Below are 21216 nucleotides of genomic sequence, written 5' to 3'. Positions count from 1 at the left end.
GATGATACTGCTAGGCTCAAGTAGTAGTACTGCCTAAGTCATCCAAAAAGTATTGTTTGTGTTTTTTTTTACAGTTCCGATGATAGTATTTCCCAAGCCAGTATTAGTACCTCCAGAGCCAAGATTTGTGGCCCTGTTATAGTGGTAGTACTATCTGGTGCCAACGGAAATACCGCCAATACCTCAAAATTTCATAGATTTAAATTTTTTGCTCCATTCTTCAAGCCTTTTTGGGACATATAAATATCCCACTCCGGCTTAATTGATGGAGCACCTATTTCTAAGCATAAAAGTGTTGTAAACTCTCTTTTTGAGTATTGTTTATATCTTTTTCTCTTTAAGTTTAGAGGTGATTCTAAATTATAATAAGTGAGAGATCTTGCATGGAGGTTCTATCATAAGCCTGTTTTAAAAAAAAAGTTGCAACAAGGGTAGTTAATTTTTGCTTGTTGGAAAGAAGATCGGTAGTAAAATTCGATGGCCTTGAGGGAAGAGTAATCGGGAGTGGACATAGGTCGAGAAGATCGAATCATTAAAAATCAGTTTGTATTCCTTCTCTTGCTTTTGAGTTATTGCTTACTTATTTATTTTACTCACAATCCTTACTCATATTTTTTTTTAATCATATTTTCTTACATAGATTTATCGATCAAACTTTAAAATCGATTAAAATTGCTATAGTACTAATTCACACCTCTCTCTCTCTCTTAACGCCAATAAGAATAAAGTGGGTTAGATTTATGACTTGTTAGACTTTATTATCGAATATTCTTGTATAATTTTCTTAAAACTCTTCTTCTTCCTGATGCAAAGCTAGGAGAGAAGTGATATATTTTCTCGGGAGCCTATAGTTGATGAAATTGAGCTCGAACTTCCTAACTAATTGTCCAAAGGATGAGATTGACTTTAAGGGAATCTGACAAACCACTCGCATGCTGCTCCTTTTAAGGTTATCGAGAAAATCCAACACATAAGAGAGTCTGGAGTACTATAAAGGGTCATTTGTGAAGTGAATATAGTTAGATTTTCTAAAGGATTAATCTTTCCTTCGTAGACCTCTAGCATAAGAAGTCTAAATCTATGAGGATTTAGCTCTTTATTTATATCTTTTGTAAAAAGAGATCGAGGATATAAATATATTTCTAGCTACTTCTCTTGTTTTAGTTTTTTTATGAATGTCTACTAATTGCTAGTGCATTTTATGCAAGTGGTCTCGTATCTCGATTGAAAGCTCGGTCAACTAGCTGATTGACTCATTCATGAATTCTAATTCTAGCAATGGGAATAGGTTTGAGTTACCGGTGATAGAGATGACTTAGGATGTGCTTGGGTCTACACCAGACTCAACTATAGAACAGGTATGGATGGTGGAGTAGAGGGTGCACAAACATAGGTGGAGTTTGATGAATTAATTGGGTAAGTTAAGGAAGGTATGGAGTGATGGCTTGAGCTATCCTTGTTAGAACTTACATTAGCTAAAGTAGAGTATGAAAGATTTCTATAGGAATGATCATGATTACTACGAGATGGTTGGGTGAAGGTTAGATCTTGAAAAAGTAATTAAAAAAAGGCTGGGGTTGAGAACAAATGAAATGTTTTGTTCTATCGACACTCCTATCAAACCCTAATTTGGGATTATCGAAATCATAGGATTTAAATTGGAAACATTCGAGACTATAAGGGATCGTACCATGAAGGTTTGAGGGGTTTAGATCTTGAGAAAGTTATCAAAAAAGTTAGGGGTTGGGAATAGATGGAATGATTTATTTGATCAATACGCTCATCGGACCCTAATTCAGAATCACCAAAATCATAAAATTTAGATCGGACTATTAGGGACTATCAGGGTCGGTCCATGAAGGTTTGAGGGGTTCAAATCTTCAGGGTTTTCCAGAAGTGGTCCTATGAGGTTTTCTTGAGATATAACAATCAACCCTCCTTTTAGTACTAAATTTGTTATAGTTGATTTTATATTGTTCAAGCTGGGAACCTACTTAGATTTAACCTAGTTTTTTTTCAAGTTGATCTCAAAAAAATTTGCTAAAATGGACATTCAATCCCTACAAAACTAATTCAAGAGGGCAGTCAGACAATACCCCTCCGATGTGCAAGTTAGTATTCAAGTTGGGCTAGCCAACCTAGTTAGACAAGTCGAGTTTATTATTTGTTGTGTGTGTTGAGTGTACCTACGTGACTCCTTACAGTGAAATCCTAGATTATAGTAATTGCACTCATTACTCGTGCTGAAATTATAAATTAGCCCTTAATAGCGATTTGAAGTAAATGTAAGATTATTTTAATCAAAGATGGTCTCACAAGCAATACACTCGGTCATTTTCATCCCTATTAATAGTTAAAGAATATTTTCAGATATTCCATCGACTTATATTATCAAATATATCTTTCATCCTCTTGCTTATCTTTCCATCTGGCTATACCAATTCGGATAGGCCATGTAGAGAATAAGTATTTACAGATAAATTATTTATTATTATTTTTAATTATTATTTTTAATAAATTTGCGATAGATTTTGATTATTCGATATATTGCATATTCCAAACCAACTAAAATTTAGTCAAAAAATAGCTAAGTTTAGTCAAGTTTACGTTGAGACCGCTAAGGATCTGAATGAACTTGATCAATATATCAAGTTGATAAGATATTCGAATGAGTGTTATACCGGCGATGGCATGGTATTTATTCGTCCATATGTCGTACTAGTTATTATATTTGTAAGTGATGCAGGAGGACTTTTACTTCCCCTAAATAGTGTCACTTGACATGCAATTAAACAGTACACTATCCATGTTGGCTTCTCATTGCAGTAATAGTTGAAAGACTCATACGCAACAGAGGCTGATCTCACTATCCCAGTACCGGGACCATTCCTTTTTGTTTCCCGGTTTTAATCTCTCGGGCCCATTACCATTTCATCTTCCCACATTTGCTTTTATTTTTAAAAACATTTACTATCTTATAATTGTTGTTTTCTACTAATATAATTTCTTTTTTTAAAAAAAATAAATAAATTTTATTCATTACATGAATACTCATATTCTCTCGGGACCATTGCTGTTTCATTTAGCTACATTTATTTTTATTTTAAGGATCATTACTATTTTATCTAGCAATATTTGTTTTTGTTTTGAAAAATATTTACTATATAACTGTTGTTGTTTTCTATGAATATATGTCTTCATATATGAAAACTATCAACTGTATAACAGTACACTAAACACTATGATGTCTCAACACAGACATAAATACTATTTAGCTCATAATTAGATCGGAATAAACGGATTAAAATGGACTTCTTTTGATAAAGAGTACGAATTTACTACTGCAGCAAACACTCGAGAGAGTTGTCGAGTTGCATTGTTTATGCGCTTTCCTGATTCTTATATATAGCCCACCCTATTGGATCGCTAGCCCTCCACCTATACATTTCAATTCTCGTCTTTCCGTCCTATCATCTGCTGCAGATCACTGTCCCATCACTTCTTTGTTTCTTGTCATCCATCTATCCGTCATGGAACAAATGGACGTCGACCTCTTGAACTCTTCTCCGGAGTTCCAGGTTGAACTGATGAACATGATGCTACAGTTGCAGCAACTTGCGGAATCATCTGAGGCCCTTCCACCCAATGATCACCTCTCCGCTGCTCCACCGCGGACGTTCCGTGCTTCTCCCACCGCTCCGGCCTTCCACCACCCCGCCCGTGGCCCAGCCATGGCGCCGCCGTCGAACAACCTTGCTGATGCGGAGGCATCGCTGCTGAGCGGCCCGTCCCTAGCGCACAGTGCTCCGACCTCGACGGCGGGGATGAGGGACATGATGTTCGGCATCGCCGCGATGCAGCCGGTGCACGTGGATCCGGAGTCCGTCAGGCCGCCGAAGCGCCGGAACGTGAGGATTTCCAAGGAACCTCAGAGCGTGGCGGCGAGGCTCCGGCGGGGGCGGATCAGCGAGCGCATGCGGGTGCTGCAGCACATGGTGCCCGGCGGGACCAAGATGGACACGGCGTCGATGCTCGACGAGGCCATCCACTACGTCAAGTTCCTGAAGACGCAGGTGCAGTCTCTGGAGCTGGCGGCGGTGAGCCAGGGCATGGGTCGGCCGCCGCCTCCGGCTGCAGGATTCACGCCGTCCGACGGCAGCTACTCGTGCTTCCATACCATGTATCAGCTGCAGGATCAAGGGTTCGTGAACTTTGCCGATGTGTAACGAGTCAGTCGAGTCGCTAGTGATGAGTTCTGCGAAGTGGTGTCGTTGATGAAGAAGAGTCCATGCGCCGGACTCTTCCACCCTTCCTCTGCGTGTTACATCGTGTATGTCCACTTGTGTGTGCAGTGATACCCACACCATGTTTTGTCTCTGTATGCTGTCAATAGAACTCTGGGAGTTCTCTCTCGATCTAATTCCATCGGTGAATAAAGAGTTACTTGGTCCACCATGAAGGTGACGGAGTCGAGACAAGATACTACTGCATGCATGCATGGCTACTGCTGCGAAGCGAAGTCTCAGAATATCCGATCCAGATCTGCTCCGATAGCTTTCAAATCACACATGAAGATTCGTGCAGTACTATGATTGGTAGAATTGCATGGCCATGTGAATGGGTGACGTACGTCCTTGGCTGCCTGCCCGACCATGTGACGCAGGTAAGAAGGTAGGCAAGGAGGAAATTTACAGTTATAATCGATACGATAGATTCGGGTTTTCCTCGAGGCGGTAGGTCGTTATAGTACTTTGGCAACTGAGTAGCTTAATGGTGATGCGACGGTTGGAGAACCGCCGATTTGGTCGGCCTGTCGGTAGCCGCGGCCTTTAAGTCGGGTGGACCCCACGTGGATGTCGCGAAGACGACCTCGGTCAACGACGACTCCGCGTACAGAACAGGCCGGGTGGGACAGGGTCAAACAGGATCTTTCTCATGGATGTGGTCAACATAATAAGGACGGCCACATTTCCCAGATGGTGAGGCTCTTCACAAACTTCCAAATCGTCACTGCGCCGAAGCCCATTACCTACTGTTACATAACGTAATTGGTGTTGCGTCCACATTGCGTACATGAACCTAGTTTTGTACTCACCATGGAATATATGAGCCCGGAAACAGCAGCAGCCAATTCTCAAAGTAACTCTCTCGCCATGAAGACATTACAAGTCTGAGATCTACTTCGGATTCTGCTGCTGCATGGCAGTGCGTCCCCCCTAGCCAAAACGACAAAAGGATCAAAGGATGAACAATAGCTCAGGCCAAAAGTTCATAGTTCATCCAATGGCCCCACCCTCCTCTGGGGAATTCCGGCCAATTACTCCAGCCGCATTCAATCCTCGGCCACCCCACGCACTCGTACTGCAGATAACAGCCATCAAAATGGACCTTCCTTCCCCACACCAACCTCGCTGGGAAACGTCGAGGAGAATGCACCGCACCTCGTTGAGATTGGATTGGTCTCGCCACAGTGATGACGCCGTACGCCGTCAGTCCATGGCGTGTGGGATGTTGGGCGGTCAGTGCTTGGCTCACATGGGTCGGTCGCCCCGGCGTGCAGAATTCCTCGTCTTGGTTCTGTAATATCTGAGGGCGCGGGCACAGGATGGATTCTAGTCGACATTGTTGTCATTCCTTCATGTGATTTTGGGACCCGTCACTCGTCCTTCTGACCGTGTTGCTTATTAGTAGATTGCTCTCTCTCTCTAAGCAGCAATGCTCTTATTGATATTGATGCTTTGAATGAACTACAGTAGAAATGGGGTAAAGAAGGGGTATCTGTTGTAGCAAATACAATGAACATTATTTCAAATTAATTCCTCTTCACAAGTGCAGCCGAGCTGTAGTTTATGCAGACTATACCATACAGCAGCATCAAAACAATTTCAATTAGAAACAAAAAGATGATAGATAATTGATTATAAATGTCACATTATCCCATTTGGACCAGAAGCACTGATGACAAAACAGAATACAATCTTAAATGGAAGCAGCACATATCATCATTTAAGAGGATAGCAGTATAGAGCAGGTCACCACATGAAGGATGAATCTGAATGTTGCAAGTCCCTCGTATCATCATTCGAGGTAGCAGCTGAACCAAAATGAATCTTCACATAAATGCCAATTCAGCAAGCTTATTGAGCCCCTTGTTCTTTCTGTTAAAGAACCCATTAGTCCTCATTCCACCAGTGCACAATCATTCTATGCTGTGAAGTTGCTATAAAGAAGGTTTAAACTGCATAAACCTGACTTCTAATTCACCAAAACATGAAGTAGAGTCTCCAGCATATATGTAATTGATAAATTTGATTAACATAGTGTGTCGCCAATGCAATGTCTCCAAACCTAGTGGCAAAATTTTCTTCTCAGCAAGAGACCTATCTGGCAGACCATATTTCTCAACTGACACTGGACTTCTCCAAGCAATGCCCTCATGCAGTCCCATCCATAGGGCAAACAGGAAAATTTGTGAAGAATGCTCGCAGATATCCAGTATTCAACTTGATGTTTAGTGTATTTTATAATGAAAGCTCCTCATGCTTTGCTTTTCCAAGCTTCGTTATGATGGAAGACCATTATTTGCAATTTGTGCAAGAGCTGGACCTTCTTATTTGTTCTCATTAGCACATTACCTCTGAGCAGCTTAAAATGACAATACCTTTGAAACTACTGGATATATAGAAGATTCTGACATATTATACAGCACAGAAATATGCCATTAAGGCTTCCATCTCCATTTCCACATCTTCGGCAAACATTATCATCAATCACTTACCTGCAACAAAGGAAGAAACTTGTTAACAAGACATTGAATTAAGAAAAGGAGAATTTCACAGGATAATATATGATAAGATATAATCATTTAGTATTACAAGAAAGGATAAAATTCGTAAGTTTTCATATCAGCGCTAATTGTTGCACTATAAGACAAGATCTTGAACAGATGATAGCGATTCTGTGGGTCTGCAAGTTGAACTTATGATTTAAATGTTCAACTGTTACAGATTACAATTATAGATTGCTGGGGAGTGAACTTGAGGGAGAAACAGAAAAAAAGAAGTGAAAAAAATTCCACTGTTCTCTATCACCAAGTAAATGTGTTATCAGCAGCTTTAGCAAATGACAATGGAAGAAATGCTCAAATTGTTCCCATTGTTCAAGTTGTTGAGATAGTCAAGACTGAAAAGCTTTTCATCTTGAGGTCCATGGATTACTCTGTATTATTAATTGCTTTTGTAGTATTATTGAGGTTTTCGTGGGTGCCATATGTCATCAATTAGTTCCATGAATAAACAAAATCGCATTTGTCCACCATACTGAAAAAGAAAATATTTGTAAGAAAGGACTTACCAAAATATTGTAACAAAGCAAAATAGCAACAAAGGAAAACTAGAATATATTTTACAAGCTATATAAAGTTTAATGAGTATGAGCTAAACACATAATAGAATTTTAGTGATTTGGTAAATCAATTTCAGCTACTAACTAGACAGTGATACAACTGAGGAGTCCTCTCCATGAAAAAGAAAATATACAACACAAGTGATATTTTTTACTCAAATGAAATGTCATTATTACTGAAATGCAACAACAAACTAACTAGACAAATTTATAATATTTGTACCAGCATAGATCTTTGCTGATAATCCATACAATATTAAACCAGTTATCCCCTTAACAGAGGTTGAAAGTGGTACCATGAAATATGCTGTCATTGGTCCATTAACTAAATTAATGCCATCAAACCATATCAAGGAGTCGAAGGCAGCAGCCAAGTGAAATTGCAAGTAACATGTCCCCACATGCAAAGCACAAGATCATAAAATCTGTCATTTAACGTAGTCTAAGTTTGTTCCACGACATGGTTTATGGAACCCACATGCAATGCACAAGTATCATAAGATCTGTCATTTAAAGCAGATTAATTTTGTTCCATGACATGGTTTATGGAATGATTAGTTGATTAATAATAAGCTAACGGGTTCACTAACAATACTATTAATCCCAAAATAACTAGTAGAAGATAATTTGGTAAAAAAATGAATGAAACTCAGAACAACGAACAGAAGCTTACACTGAAAGAAGCTTATGGTGAAAACTAGGAAGGACTAGAAGGCATGGCAAGTAAAGCAGCCACTAAGAGAACTGATCTGCCCACTCTTGCGAAAGTATGAACCCTTTTTGGTAGCCTTTGCTATGTGGATCGCTTGGTTGGCAGTCACTGCACTTCTCATCTCCTGTGCTTTCTTCTGAGCCGATCTAAGTTTGTTTAGAATTTTCTCCATCGAGGAAGATCTTTTCTTTTCTAGTTTCATCTGGAATAAGTTTTTATTATTTATAAATAAGTAATTATTCCCAGAGAACAGTTCATGTCCAAAAGAAAATTAGTTAAAGGCCACAATTGTCAGCCTAACAAGGGAAATTATGCAAGTTGTGGAACACCTCCAGTTTCCTGATCTCTGCTTCAGCTTTTGCCTTCTGCAAGTTTTCCCATGCTGTGATCTTGGCTTCTTCTCTCTTGTACCTTCCAAATATGTCACAGGGTAAGAAATTTTGGATATATCAGAACAAAAATATTGCTCTTATCCATATCATGCAAGAAAATTCAAATAAACATACATCAAATCTTTATATTTCCTTAACAGAAAATTATCATGTAAATACTACAAGAATTAATTACACATTTTTAACAGAAGACATTGCTTAAACATTATTGATTGGAGAGATTGGCTATTCTTTATATACAAAATTTCCTAAATGAACATTGCTCAAGAAAGGCCTTTGAAAGAGAATACTGTTGCAACATAGTCACTTTTAAGCAGATGGATCAGCTTAGATTGTAATTCCCAACCGAGGCATAGAGAACAATCTCCTGTAGGCACGGCAACATCCAGGTATCAGTTGGATAAGTATCAGTTCTAACCTTTTGGCATTCAGTTTTTCTTATAGTGTCAGTATAATATCATTTAATGCTAGGAAATGCTAGTAATATAATTCTCCCTCGAAATCTTTTGAATGCATAATATTAATTGATCCACAAAGAGTAACATTGGAAACAGATGATGTTACTTTGATATGGATTTTGTCGTCTCAGCAATTTCCCAAGCAGATGTATTTGCCGCCACAGTCTTCTTCTTCCATTCTATGATGCTCGCTGAACACCTACCAGAGCCCCGTGCTATGTGTTTCTTGGACCATCTGGTTACAGTAACACGATCATCTACCTGCACATCCCTAACCTCAAGCTTTGAAAAGTGGCTCTCTAGCTCTTCAATGCAAGGGACCAAATCCGGAGAGGGGGAAGATGGCCCCTGCTTAGGAGAAGATGGTGTACTTCCCTCTGGACTCATTTGTGTTGCCATATCCTTCCTCAAAACTGAGGCCGAGACTATGGAAGCTGTCTCTCTGGTACCTTCAAATCTCTCATCTGTAAATTAATCAAGATGCTCTGGTAAGTAACTCAAAGATATGATGAAGTTCATGCTCATTATACCAACAAATACAGCATGATATACAGCCAGAGACCTGCCAAAGACATTAAAGTCATCTGAGTGGGTGCAGCAAATGAAACAAATGTAGGTATTTTTTTATGTAAATATACTCTAGAGCAAAAGTATGCTATCATTTACAAGTCATGATACCAACAGAACTTGGTAAAGAAAATGACAATAACTGGAACAGGATGTGCAGTTGCAACTTGCAACATGGCCCAACTGATAGAAAGTATACTAGCTATGAATAAAACTATCACCCAGCACCATTACATGATAATGGATACCATTTGATATTTGTTATAATAATCAGCTATTAGTTACAACATCCAATATTCTCAACAAATCAAACGGTACAATCAAAACAAAGTTTAAATACAACTTGTTGTAAGCTACAATGGTTTTTTGCAATAGGAGAAATAGGCTTCAGTGAAAGTGTAGATAATGTTTTCGACAATAGTGCTGATTGAGTATGAATATCTAAATCATGTGAAATTATAATAAAAAAATTGTATGTATATATGCAAATGGTATGCAGTTAAATCCTGAAAACAAAGTGCGTGATAAGTGCACGTCGCGGAAAACTGTATGTAACCATATACTTATATATGCAAATGGTATGCAGTTAAATCCAGAAAACAATGTGTGTGATAAGTGCAAATCTCAAAAAACTGTATGTAACCATATACTTATATATGCAAATGGTATGCAGTTAAATCTTGAAAACAAAGTGTGTGATAAGTGCACATCTCGAAAACATGCTCTGTACTCAAGTAGAAAATCTCTGACATGAAAGGTGGGGGTAAAATTAATTACCATACCAGAACAAATCCAAAGAGAAACTAGCTTAATCTGCACAAAATTGACTAATCAATGCATAGCTTGTTTATAATAATATTTGTTTAATATACTACAACATGTTTTTAAATGGCTCTACTTATTATCCTTGATGTAAAAGAAATAACAGTGACGGTGTTGCGAGAAACAATCATATCATCCATTGTTTCCAGTTGTAGTCATACTTTCCTAGTGCATAGGTTGCACGCAAGACTGATTGTTGCTTATCAACTATCTGAATTTTTTTAACATGGAGAAAACAGAAATTGATTAAAAATTGCAAATAAGAAGGTGAATAAAGTCAGAACATTGTCCAATACCCCGAGAGCTGGGCACTGAGGAAGAAGACTCGATCAACGTATCTGACCACCCATGGATGCCAGCAGATTGGACTATATAAGCCCCACCGTCAGCTGAATGAGCTTCTGCGCCACCACCAACTCTTCGTGTGCATCTACCACCACTACCACCACCTTCTCCTCTACCATCATTGCCGCAGAAGCTGTGTTCTGTCAACAAAACTCCAGCCATGAAAGGTGAGTTCCCAGCGAAATTCCCAACCCTGCTGCTATCAAAGCAAGGAACCAGTGGCGATGCTGATGAATAGGCACCAACTACTCCAGCAGGAGCTCCGAGCGGGCCGCTCTTTGACTTGGGCCGCCTGTGATGTGACGGGGGCACTGACGACCTCCCAACCCCTTCTCCTGAGACCGGACTGAAGATCCATCTCTCCGCGTCCTCCCATTTCGAGGGCAAGGTCCTTCCATTGGTGAAGGGTAACAACACACCGCTACCCCCATACCTGCGGTTGCTACGCGTTGGCAGAGGCACCCGCTCCGAGCTCCAGCCCTTATGGAATGCAGCTGCCCCTGCACCGTGCCCGTAGTTCGGAGTCCCGGGGCTCGGGAACGTGCCAGATCTGCTGCGAGAGGAGGCAGCAGAGCTCTTCTTCATCCCTGTTAAACCCCCAGCAAGGAAACGTGGTGACAGGACAGACACATCGGCGCTCTGGCCGTGGAAATCGAGCAACAATTGCTGCGGCCTCTGTGGCTTCCTACCAGGCAAATCAACAGCCTCAGATCTGCACCGCCTGTTCTGGCATTCTACAAGAACAAAAATTAAAATTTACGACTCCACAATGCGGATGCAGATAAATGGGGTGCCATTTACCTCTGAGAGCGTGGGAGAAGGAATGCTTTGACGGGTCCAAATATTCTTCTTCCTCCTCCCCCTCCTCCTCTTTCCCTTCGTCTTCTTCTCCACTCTGTTCTAGGTCCTCAGATGGCACTGTCAGACCTGAAAAGGATTCAGGGATTGGACAATTCACCAGCTCAGCTGCTGGGAGCGGTAACAGGATAATGGAGAAGTGGGGTACGGACCTCTGGGGGAATTAGGTGGGGGAAGGCTGTGACATGGAGAGGGGGCGAGCATATCAGGAGAAGGGAGAGGAGGGGAGGGCCTTCCCTTTGGATCTGGGTCCGTCGGAGGGCCACCACCGGCCCGCTCGCATCCCGCCAAGGGCTGTTCCAATCACAACAGTCTCAAAAAACGCAGAGGAAACCACGTCGCTACAAGGAGCTACAGAAGCAATAGAGCTCGATATGAATGATATACAAAAAAGGCGGCCAAAAAAGTTGTCATTTTTGGACCAAAATTCCTTTTTTTCCCTTTTTACCCGTTTCTTGTTCTTATTCTCCTCGGATTCCATTTCTTTTGTATTATTTTACTCGTCTCAGATCTGATGACTTCCCTGTCAAACTGTTGCTTCTCACCTTCCAACCAATAGCTAACCCAAAGAGAAATCAATTGAATAGCTGTCAACATTCATTATCAACAAAATTATTATGCCAATAAATGAAGTATCTTTTCTTCGCAGTCTTTGATCTCTCCGCCTCTTCCTCCTCCTCGCCCTCTACTTATCTGTGCGGCTTCTCATAAGTATGATCATCACTACACTCAAATTAGTTCGGGAAAGGAAGATGTTGTCAGATATCTTTTCTTTCTCTTTTAAGAACTCCCTTCTTTTCGATTCTACGGAGTGCGGAAGAAGATGCCGTTAACTCCACAAGTTTCCTTGTTCGAGATAACAGGAATAAATAGGGCACAGAGAAAGAGAGAGAAGAGATGAGAGACAACCAAAGCGGAGAAGACGGCGTCGGGGTCGGATCCGAAGGAGCAGCGGTCGGCGACACTCCCGGCGGCGGGGGAGAAGAGACTGCCGCCTCCGCCGACGACGACGAACCCCTCTCTGTTCCCGTTGGAAGAGTGACGGTCGGAGTAGTAGTGGATCAAGGAGTCGGGGCTGCTGCCATCTCCGCCTCGTCTCCGCCTACGCCGCCCCCCGGACCTCGACTTCCGCCGCTCCCCCACCTCCTGCCCTTCGAACCTCAACTCTATTACGGGCATCGTCGCCTCCTTCGCACTACCCCTCCGATGGCACACTCGAGGCAGCGGGGCGAAGTTAAAGGGCGCGAGTGATTGCAATGGCGGAGTTGAAACTCCAGAGAACCAACGGGGCTGAGTTTTGATTAATATTATTTTTTTTATATTGAAGTGACCGAAATGACACTAAAGATTACCCCAATTGCGACGAAAAGTGGCGGTCATTTGAAAGGGCATTTTCGTCCTTACAAATCTTCTCGGTGCGGTGGCGGACGTATTGTCGCCGGATCCACTACCTCGAGCCAAACAGCAGCGATTTGTACAATCCCACATCTCAAGTCAAGGTAACAATATCTCGAACATGTGACACGTGTAAAGATAATACTGGTACTACACGTGGGAAGAAATCGGCCCTATGGTGCTCCGCGGAGTAGCGGAAGCTTTAAGTAAACCAAAATCATCGGCCCGAACGCAAAACCGGTCGAACCCATCACGTTTGAGCCGTCGGGTCTCACGGTTTCCTGGCCTCCTCCTGTGCCCCCGTGACGGATCCCTGCGATGAGTTAATGAAGACGCGGTGGCATTAAAAGAGCTCTCCGCCGTGCGGCAGAGCCCAACGGTGCATGGTTGGTTGCCACCGGAGCCATGAAGGCCGTGTGTCTGTGGAGAGCAGCGTCGAGCGCATGAACTCCGTACGTGTGTGATTCCTTCGATACAAAGGGGACGAGTATGTTCTCACATCGTCTGCGGTCGCATGGATAGTTATTTTTAGCTTTGTTTTCATCGATGTCTTCTGTTGTTTTTGAGCTTTGTCTTCATCTTAATGATTCACTATTTTTATCTCCAAAATATCTTGATAGAATAAATAAATAAAAAAACTCTTGCCTATATTTAAATAGTTTTATAATATTTTTATCAGCCATATAAAAATATTGTGAGCCTGAAGAAAATCCTATATCAAGAAACGACGACTCAAGAAATAATACAAACCAACTTATCATTTTTTGTAGGGTTATAAATAAATATTTTTATTAATTTAAAAAAAATTAAAAAAAAATAAAAAATTCTATGTAACTCAAAATGTTATTGAATAGAATTATAGTGCTTTTCACACCTTTGCATAAACACGATAAGTCTACATAAAAATATTATAAATGAATAGATTCAATTAGAAGGATGAGACTTTTTCTTTTTTGGGACTTAAAGAAAAACAAAAAGATGGGTACCATTCGACCAAAACTTAAAAAAGGAATTCGTCCATTGGTGTGGAAAATAAATAAGATATCAAAGTTCCAAATTAGATTGTGTTTTTTGCTTGAACATTGATTTGGATCAGTTATTGATTGGATATTGAAATGGGATGCACCACAAACATTGTTATTCCAATATAGAAGGTAAGGCTAATTAGTATTTGGATCATATTAGAATCATGTTTCTTATACTTAAAAATTTATATTTGGATCCTTATAAATCTAAAAATAAAATAAATAATCTCATTTGATCCGAGGAGAATGATGAATAAAAAGATAGTTTCAATATTTTTTCGTTTTCGATTTTATTAGTAAAATGATAATTTCAACATCCCAAATATTGAAAATCAAAAAGATGTTAAAATTATTTTTTTATCTACTATTTTTCACCGATTCAATACATTATATTTTTCATCGATACATTTCAATTGATTTCAATTATTTATTTTCCTTTTAAGATATTTCAATATAAATATTCTAAATATATAATTTATAATATTAATACAAAAGTAATATATATGGTTATGATTCATTTTAATTCATGTGGTTTTAGTTACGGACCACTTAATCCCTTATGATTTACTCGTATCTAAAATAACTTATATATTTTTAAATAAATCTTCCCCCGATCAATTAATAGACATTATAGTCTACTTACGTTGCATGCTAACTCATAATAAATTATTAATATAATAATATATATAATTTAAATAAAAAAATATATTTTAGCCCTTGTAAGTTTGGTCATTGACCACTTAAGTTCTTATAGTTTTGTTTGTGTCTAAAATAACCTTACATTTTAAAAAATGTAGTATATAAGCCCCTCCCGTTTAGTCTGAGTTGATAGACGGTATGCTTACATGGTATGCTGACTTATAATAAATTATTAATATAATAATATGTATATTTTAAATTTAAAAAAAGGTCTATATTATCGAGGAAGAGGAAGCGATGGAAGTCATAGCGTTGGACAAAAGCAAAGAGGCCAAGGTGAGGAAAATTTGGAACACTATGTTGTAGGAGCAATGAGGGCGCGGGGGAGGACAAAGTAGGAGGTGGTGGGGACAAAGATGCCCATGAGGAGGAAGAGGGACTAGGAGACCATTACATGCCTAGCGTTGAACTGATCGACACGTATCCACTCGAGACAGAACTAGAAGCTTTTGAGCTTGTTGTCAATCCGGGGGAGGTTGCATGCATGCGATGCCTTGCTAGACAGTAACGACTCGGTACTGTTGTTGGTGGCCGCTTTCACGATGACGTCTCCTCCCACTATTGATGATGGTTTTTATTTTTTTTTTGAAATTTAAATTATATGTGTTATTATATTAATGATTTATTATGAGTTAACATGACTCTAATGTTTATCAACTCAGACTTAATGAGAGGAGCTTATATAATATGTTTATAAAAATATAATAGTTATTTTAGATACAAACAAAATCATAAGGATTTAAGTGGTCCATGACCAAAATCACATAAGCTAAAATAGACTCTTTTTTTAAACTTAAATTATATGTATCATTATATTAATAATTTATTATAAGTCAACATACTACGTAAATAGACTTTAACGTCTGTTAACTCAGATTTGATGGACGAAACTTATATTATTTTTTAAAATATAAAAATTATTTTAGATATAAGTAAATATTAGAATTTAAGTGATTCATAACCAACTAAAATAGCTCTTTTAACCCTAATATATAATTAGTCCTACGTTCGTTTCCATCACCAAAGCTATAATAGTGCAAAATGAGCCCTAGTTTGTCGTGTTCTTCTCGCTTTTGTACGACGGTCATACTCATGAACTGACCAAAGGAGTCTCCTTCACCTTCAGATCTGAATCCAAGGGCCATGATTGATCCCCACCAAGCTCAGTCCTCGTTTGCCTGTCGTCATCTTCCGAAGTGGTGTCGCCCTACTGTCACGCCACGTATCGCAACGCCGCCCCGAGCATTTTGTAGCGTCTCTGAGGTTTGTAATACTTTATCCACCATAACTTCGTAACCCCGTGAATACCCGCCTTTTGAAGGGCGTGGGCCCCCTGGCCAGACGGGTAGTATAAGCACTGCGCTTCTGGGGTCACTTCCCGTTGCTTCCGTTTAATCGATCGATCGCCCATCGACGCCTCATTGAGGCGACACCTGGCCATCACCACCACGCCCGCGCGCAGAAGGGAAAAGGAAGAAATAATTAAGAGCAGCGGTCGCAGACCAGCGAGTCCAACTACTGATTGCCGGATGACACGGCTCAATCGCCCCACTCTTCCTCCACGAAATAATTGAACGGCAGCAGAATTCTTCTTCTTCTTCTTCTTCTTCTTCTTCTTCTAGATTTAGGGATCGAGCTGTTCTACTGCCTTTGACGAGAATGATTACATGGGGTGGTTGGTGCACGAGTTGGTAATTGGAACGACGTCTGTGTCCAGCCCACGTCGTTGACCTAACTCCGGCATCGCCTGCTTGGGCAACAACAACATGATGGGAAGAGGAAGAGGAGGGAAAGGAGGAGGAGGGTCGGGAACGGACGTAAATGGTGGCGGGCTGGCGCGGCAGCCGTCGATATATTCCCTGACCTTCGACGAGCTCCAGAGCACGCTGGTGACCGGGAACGACTTCGGATCCATGAACATGGACGAGCTCCTCAAAAACATCTGGTCCACGGAGGAGAGCCAAGCCATGGCGGCCGCCGCCCCCGCCCCTGTCCTCGATGGCGCCTTCGCCGGCCTCCAGCGGCAGGGCTCCCTCACGCTGCCCCGGACCCTCAGCCAGAAGACGGTCGACCAGGTCTGGAGGGACCTTATCTGCCCGGCCCAGCAGGGCATGCCTCCGGCTGCCGGCGTCTCGCACCAGCACCGCCAGCCGACGCTCGGGGAGATGACCCTCGAGGAGTTCTTGGTCCGAGCTGGGGCGGTCAGAGATGAATTGGCTCCTCCACAGACATGCGCCAGCAACAGCGGTAATAACAGCAGCAGCAAGAATAACAACAACGCTATCAGCAATGTGCTTTTCCATGATCTACGAGTTGCAAACAATGTCGCGCAGCTTGCTCTTGGGTTTCCTCAGGCCGGCCGAAGAGATAGAGATGTGGTCGCTAGCAATCCATTCACCGACACTTCGGCGACTAATTTAGCAGTGATGGTGGCCACAGGGCCGAGTCCGTACGTCGCGCCGATGGCCCCGGGGGATGGTTTTGTTGGTATGGGGAACCCTAGAGCGGGAGGCCTTGTGGGAATTGGGGATGTAGGGATAAATAATAGGTTGATGCCTGGGGCTGTTGGTTTGGGCGCAGCTGGAGGTGCGGGTGCAGTTGGAACTTCGGTAAGCCATCTGCCTTCAGATGCACCAAGGAAGCACGGTGCGGATCTGTCCTCGGTATCGCCAGTTCCATATGTTGTTAACGGAGGACTGAGGGGAAAGAAGTCGAGTGCTGTGGACAACTTCTTGGAGAGGAGGCAGAGGAGGATGATCAAGAACAGGGAGTCAGCTGCTAGATCACGCGACAGGAAGCAGGTGATCTCTTTACTCTTCTTTCTTAGCTTGCCACTTGTCTCATTCTTTTTGTACAGCACGGAAGTATAGTCCTCTACAACAGTAAGGTTAATCCTTTGTGACACGAAAGATCCAGGTTCGAGTCACAGAAATAACATATTTAAATATTTAAAGGTAAAACTGTATACATAGACTCTGATAGGAGACTCGTGCGTCCTTTACGGAAGTAGAGCTCTGCTGCACTATATTATTAGTTCAATGGTGACCTCGAAGGCTGATTCTCGTAGAGTTTTAATTCACATATGGGATGTATGCTTATATACAGTTGTTCATTAATTATGCAGTTCAGGAATCAATTTATGATGATCAAATTCCTGAACAAATATTGTTTCAGAAACACTTATTAGGTCTTTCATCATTATTGGATTGATAACATGAAATAGCTGATCACTAATTTCAAATCAAGGAGTCAATTGACGAAAAGACTAAATTTAGTTCATGACAAGAGCCCTTTTGCGCTCGATTTGACTGTTTCAAGCTAAATAAAATTGCACCCTTTCAGTTTGTTAATCTTGTGTTCACAATTCTTTGTAGAACCACATCTTTAGAAATGTTGCAAATGATTGCTCCTAGATTTGTGTTCTCTTGTATTATCAAAATTTAGGCAGGGCTAACAGAAGCACAAAAGGATAGACGATCAAGTGTGCAGTTAAGGTTAGAAGAGATGCATAGAGAGAGAATAGTTTTTCACAATGGTTTCTTGTGAGATATGACAGGACAATGTGGTTTAAAAGGCTGCATTATCCAGGTTAGGCTATCATATATCCAAATGATAAGGAGTGAATAACAAATGAGAGACAACAAGAAAGAAAGAAAGAGTAAAAGATAGGGGAAAAGAGTAATGGTGAGCACTGGCCATCGAAAGCCCATGTTCTTATAAGGCCATGGTGTGCAGGTAGTGAAGATACCACATAGAAGGCATGCAATCAGCAGTCACATAGAAGGTCCATTGCTAAATGTTCAAAGATATATATTATTAATAAAATGTACAAAATCAATCATGTTTAAGTAATAAATCGAGGATAAAAATTGGTGCTGATCCACTAGATTTCAGAAAAATGACTAAAACGTTCTTTAGGTTGAACAAAACATATATGACATGCATGTTATATAACCAGTAGCTGCACTCTCTCCTTTGTTTTTATCATCAAACTGATAACTCAAGGATTCTGATGTGGTTCCTGTTCAGGTTAGTGCAGCTTGATGAGAATTCTTGAACTAAGACACCATTAAAGTCAGCTAACGTATGATTAAAAAAATATTTTACTTGGACTATTCTGACCAGAATGGACATTCCATAAAACATCATATCTTCTAGACATCCAAAAGATTTCATCTTGACTATGATATATTTATGTGATATATTAATTAGTTATACTTTATTTCATTGAGTTATTTAACCTATGAAACCTGAGAATAAGCAAATTAAAATGAATTCGACTCTTAATAATCCAATACAACTTAATTAACCCCAAAAACCCTAACAAAATTTGCACATCAGCAAATTAGATGTTGATGTTATCGAACACTGTACTCAACCAATATAGACTTTGTTTGGTCCTAATTAAAATCAATTTGGCCTTTTTCAAGTCATGAGTTGCACCATTATGGTTTCTTTTGATGAGCTAAATAGCTCACTCTTGATGCCTTGTCTTTGCTACCAGTTGTGTTATTTGTTGAAAATGGATACACATAAATTTTGATTGTAATTTGGTGATTCTTGGTTGTGGCTTGGTTGTTTATCTTGACATAAAGGCTCTGCTTATTATTTTTTTATGAATCAGGCTTATACCATGAAGTTGGAAGCTGAAGTAGCAAAACTCCAGGAGCTAAACCAAGAATTGAATAAAAAACAGGCAGGTGTCGTTATGGTTGGTGATATTTGTATGTCTGATTGGTGTTAAGAATGATCGTTTGCTTTCATCAACTTACTGAAATTGGGTTGATGTGTTATCTATGCTGAATGTTCCAACCACTATTTTCGTTCTTATATCTTTCCTGACAATGTTCAAATATTTTCAGGCAGAGTTGATGGAGATGCAGAAAGATCAGGTAACTAACTTGAACCATTACATGTATGTCTCCAATGCTTTTCTTTTTTCCTTTTTGAAGATTTTCAATATACTAGATCATTCTAGTACTTGTAGATTCATAATTTGATGTTGCTTTGAACTTTCAGATCTCATTTATTTTGTCTTTTGAATATCTGCTGACTATGCTGATTTGTATTTTCTGAGGTGTGAAACGTATCAATTATTTTTAAGAAAATTAGTTTCTTCTTGTTTTAGTTTGCAATGCATTATTACAATGACATTATATTTCTTCTCAGAGATTCCCCTTAACTTCTCCCGAGCAAGAATTTAGGTTCATCGTGCCTTGTGCTGCCACCCTGGCACTATTTGATTTGTTGTGCACTATTTATATGCATTACAGATTTATTGGGTCATTTGGTTTTTGTAATTTGACTGATATGATACAATCTAGTAAACTGCTCATAGCACATTCATGCATACAAATGTAAATGGATGTGTGCATATTGGACATCATACTTGAACATTTTTTCTGTGATTATTGCTATTTTGTATTCATATCATACACATTTTCTCTTGATCAATGCCATTGGTCCCTACTGTTTGATTTTCCAAATGTGCTAGCTATGGAAAATTTACACACCTAACATGTTCTAAATTTGGTCTCACAGATGTCGGAGATGATTAATCAGCAGCAAGGACCAAAAAAACTTTGCTTGAGACGGACACAAACAGTTTCTTGGTGAAGTTATACATGGACAGATAACATGATGTATCGTAGTTCTAGTCTAAAAAGCAGCACATTGTATAGCAAAGAACTGTGTCATCCACTGTAACTTGAGATGAAGTTCCCAGTTCATCTGATTGCAAACCTCTCATTTGTCGAGTTCTTGAATAATTTGACTTTCATCTGTGGTCTACGTTTTTCTTACTCCACATTTATCCCGGACCCATTGCAATATGGTGCGCTGTCAATAACTCACATCAGTTAGCCTGTGGGGAAGCATGTGGTGATAAGATTTACATCTAGTCCAAGTCATGCATTTAGCTTTCCTTGTGTCAGTTCCTTTTGAATTTAAAACATCTGTTTTGTGGTGCCTATTTGAGACTCCCTATGTTGAAATTCCACTGTCAGCTAAATATTTCTCATCCTAGATCCAAAGTAGGGACGAACTCCTGTCTTCTTTGAGTCTCTTTTCTTTCCTCTGCATGGTCTTTTGGTTTCTTTACTCTGGTTTGGTGTATGAGGAATAAAGATACAAGAATCGGTGCATTTGCAACAATTAGCAGGTTCCCTTCTGCTCCTGGTATCGTATCTTTGTAGTTGTGTATGTTTGCATTTTTCTTGTCACGGGACAGTTGTATTATGATGTGTTTCTGCTTAAGCTTGTATTTTGGTGACCTTTGTGGTGTTTGCTTGTTGTCTGAGGATGTTATATATTATCATAATAAATGTTTGTTTTTTTGGGTTCTATGCTGGAAACTCTTGTGTTCAATCTTTGGCAAGGTTTGGAGACATTAACAGTTATCATAATAAATTTGTGCAGCCAGGTTGGCTTCTATAGGGTGTAAGATCCAGTCTTTCGGCATGATGTGCTACTCTTAATTTCCAAGAGCATGTTGGATTACCATAAGAAGTCTTTGGATTGACTTCTTCCTGAGTCTGATT

The 21216-nt window shown here is 40.2% G+C and overlaps 3 protein-coding genes across 4 annotated transcripts; 2 read left to right on the top strand and 1 right to left on the bottom strand.

The window, feature by feature from the left end:
- The first annotated feature begins 3452 nt into the window (after positions 1 to 3452).
- LOC135636667 (transcription factor HEC2-like) lies at positions 3453 to 4445 on the top strand. The gene has a single exon (XM_065148550.1). It carries the CDS (start codon positions 3531 to 3533, stop codon positions 4224 to 4226), a length of 696 nt encoding a protein of 231 aa, XP_065004622.1. The 5' UTR covers positions 3453 to 3530; the 3' UTR covers positions 4227 to 4445.
- Positions 4446 to 5889: 1444 nt separating this feature from the next.
- On the bottom strand, positions 5890 to 12817 carry LOC135618003 (uncharacterized). The gene is made up of 8 exons (XM_065118905.1): positions 12468 to 12817; positions 11711 to 11852; positions 11502 to 11627; positions 10652 to 11434; positions 9073 to 9430; positions 8446 to 8527; positions 8078 to 8318; positions 5890 to 6778 (listed from the first exon to the last, which is right to left on the bottom strand). The coding sequence occupies exons 1-7, from the start codon at positions 12735 to 12737 to the stop codon at positions 8112 to 8114; spliced, it is 1968 nt and encodes a 655-aa protein (XP_064974977.1). The 5' UTR covers positions 12738 to 12817; the 3' UTR covers positions 5890 to 6778; positions 8078 to 8111.
- A 3166-nt stretch (positions 12818 to 15983) lies between these two features.
- Positions 15984 to 21021, top strand: LOC135618007 (bZIP transcription factor 46-like). 2 transcript variants are annotated; one of them, XM_065118911.1, is made up of 4 exons: positions 15984 to 17478; positions 19302 to 19377; positions 19544 to 19569; positions 20219 to 21021. In XM_065118911.1, the coding sequence occupies exons 1-4, from the start codon at positions 16444 to 16446 to the stop codon at positions 20291 to 20293; spliced, it is 1212 nt and encodes a 403-aa protein (XP_064974983.1). In that variant the 5' UTR covers positions 15984 to 16443; the 3' UTR covers positions 20294 to 21021. The 2 variants fall into 2 exon arrangements, with proteins under 2 accessions (XP_064974983.1, XP_064974989.1); XM_065118917.1 differs by having other exon boundaries at positions 16063 to 17478; positions 19544 to 19592.
- The last annotated feature ends 195 nt before the right edge of the window (positions 21022 to 21216 follow it).

This window comes from Musa acuminata, chromosome BXJ1-3, assembly GCF_036884655.1.
Source record: "Musa acuminata AAA Group cultivar baxijiao chromosome BXJ1-3, Cavendish_Baxijiao_AAA, whole genome shotgun sequence".
NCBI classification, from domain to species: Eukaryota; Viridiplantae; Streptophyta; class Magnoliopsida; order Zingiberales; family Musaceae; genus Musa; species Musa acuminata.
The sequence above is the reverse complement of the archived record's forward strand: the minus strand, read 5'-3'. Positions and strand labels throughout refer to the sequence as shown.

Bases quoted from the DNA above. Each gene is read 5' to 3' on its own strand.
- LOC135618003 (XM_065118905.1), bottom strand. From the start codon at position 12,737: ATGCCCGTAATAGAGTTGAGGTTCGAAGGGCAGGAGGTGGGGGAGCGG. The intron at 11,853-12,467 runs GTTGTCTCTCAT...TGATTGGAACAG, and splicing joins ACGCCGTCTTCTCCGCTTTG to CCCTTGGCGGGATGCGAGCG. The intron at 8,319-8,445 runs GTGTTCCACAAC...AACTTATTCCAG, and splicing joins CAGAGATCAGGAAACTGGAG to ATGAAACTAGAAAAGAAAAG.
- LOC135636667 (XM_065148550.1), top strand. From the start codon at position 3,531: ATGGAACAAATGGACGTCGACCTCTTGAACTCTTCTCCGGAGTTCCAG.
- LOC135618007 (XM_065118911.1), top strand. From the start codon at position 16,444: ATGATGGGAAGAGGAAGAGGAGGGAAAGGAGGAGGAGGGTCGGGAACG. The intron at 19,378-19,543 runs GTGTCGTTATGG...ATTTTCAGGCAG, and splicing joins ATTGAATAAAAAACAGGCAG to AGTTGATGGAGATGCAGAAA. The intron at 19,570-20,218 runs GTAACTAACTTG...TTGGTCTCACAG, and splicing joins TGGAGATGCAGAAAGATCAG to ATGTCGGAGATGATTAATCA.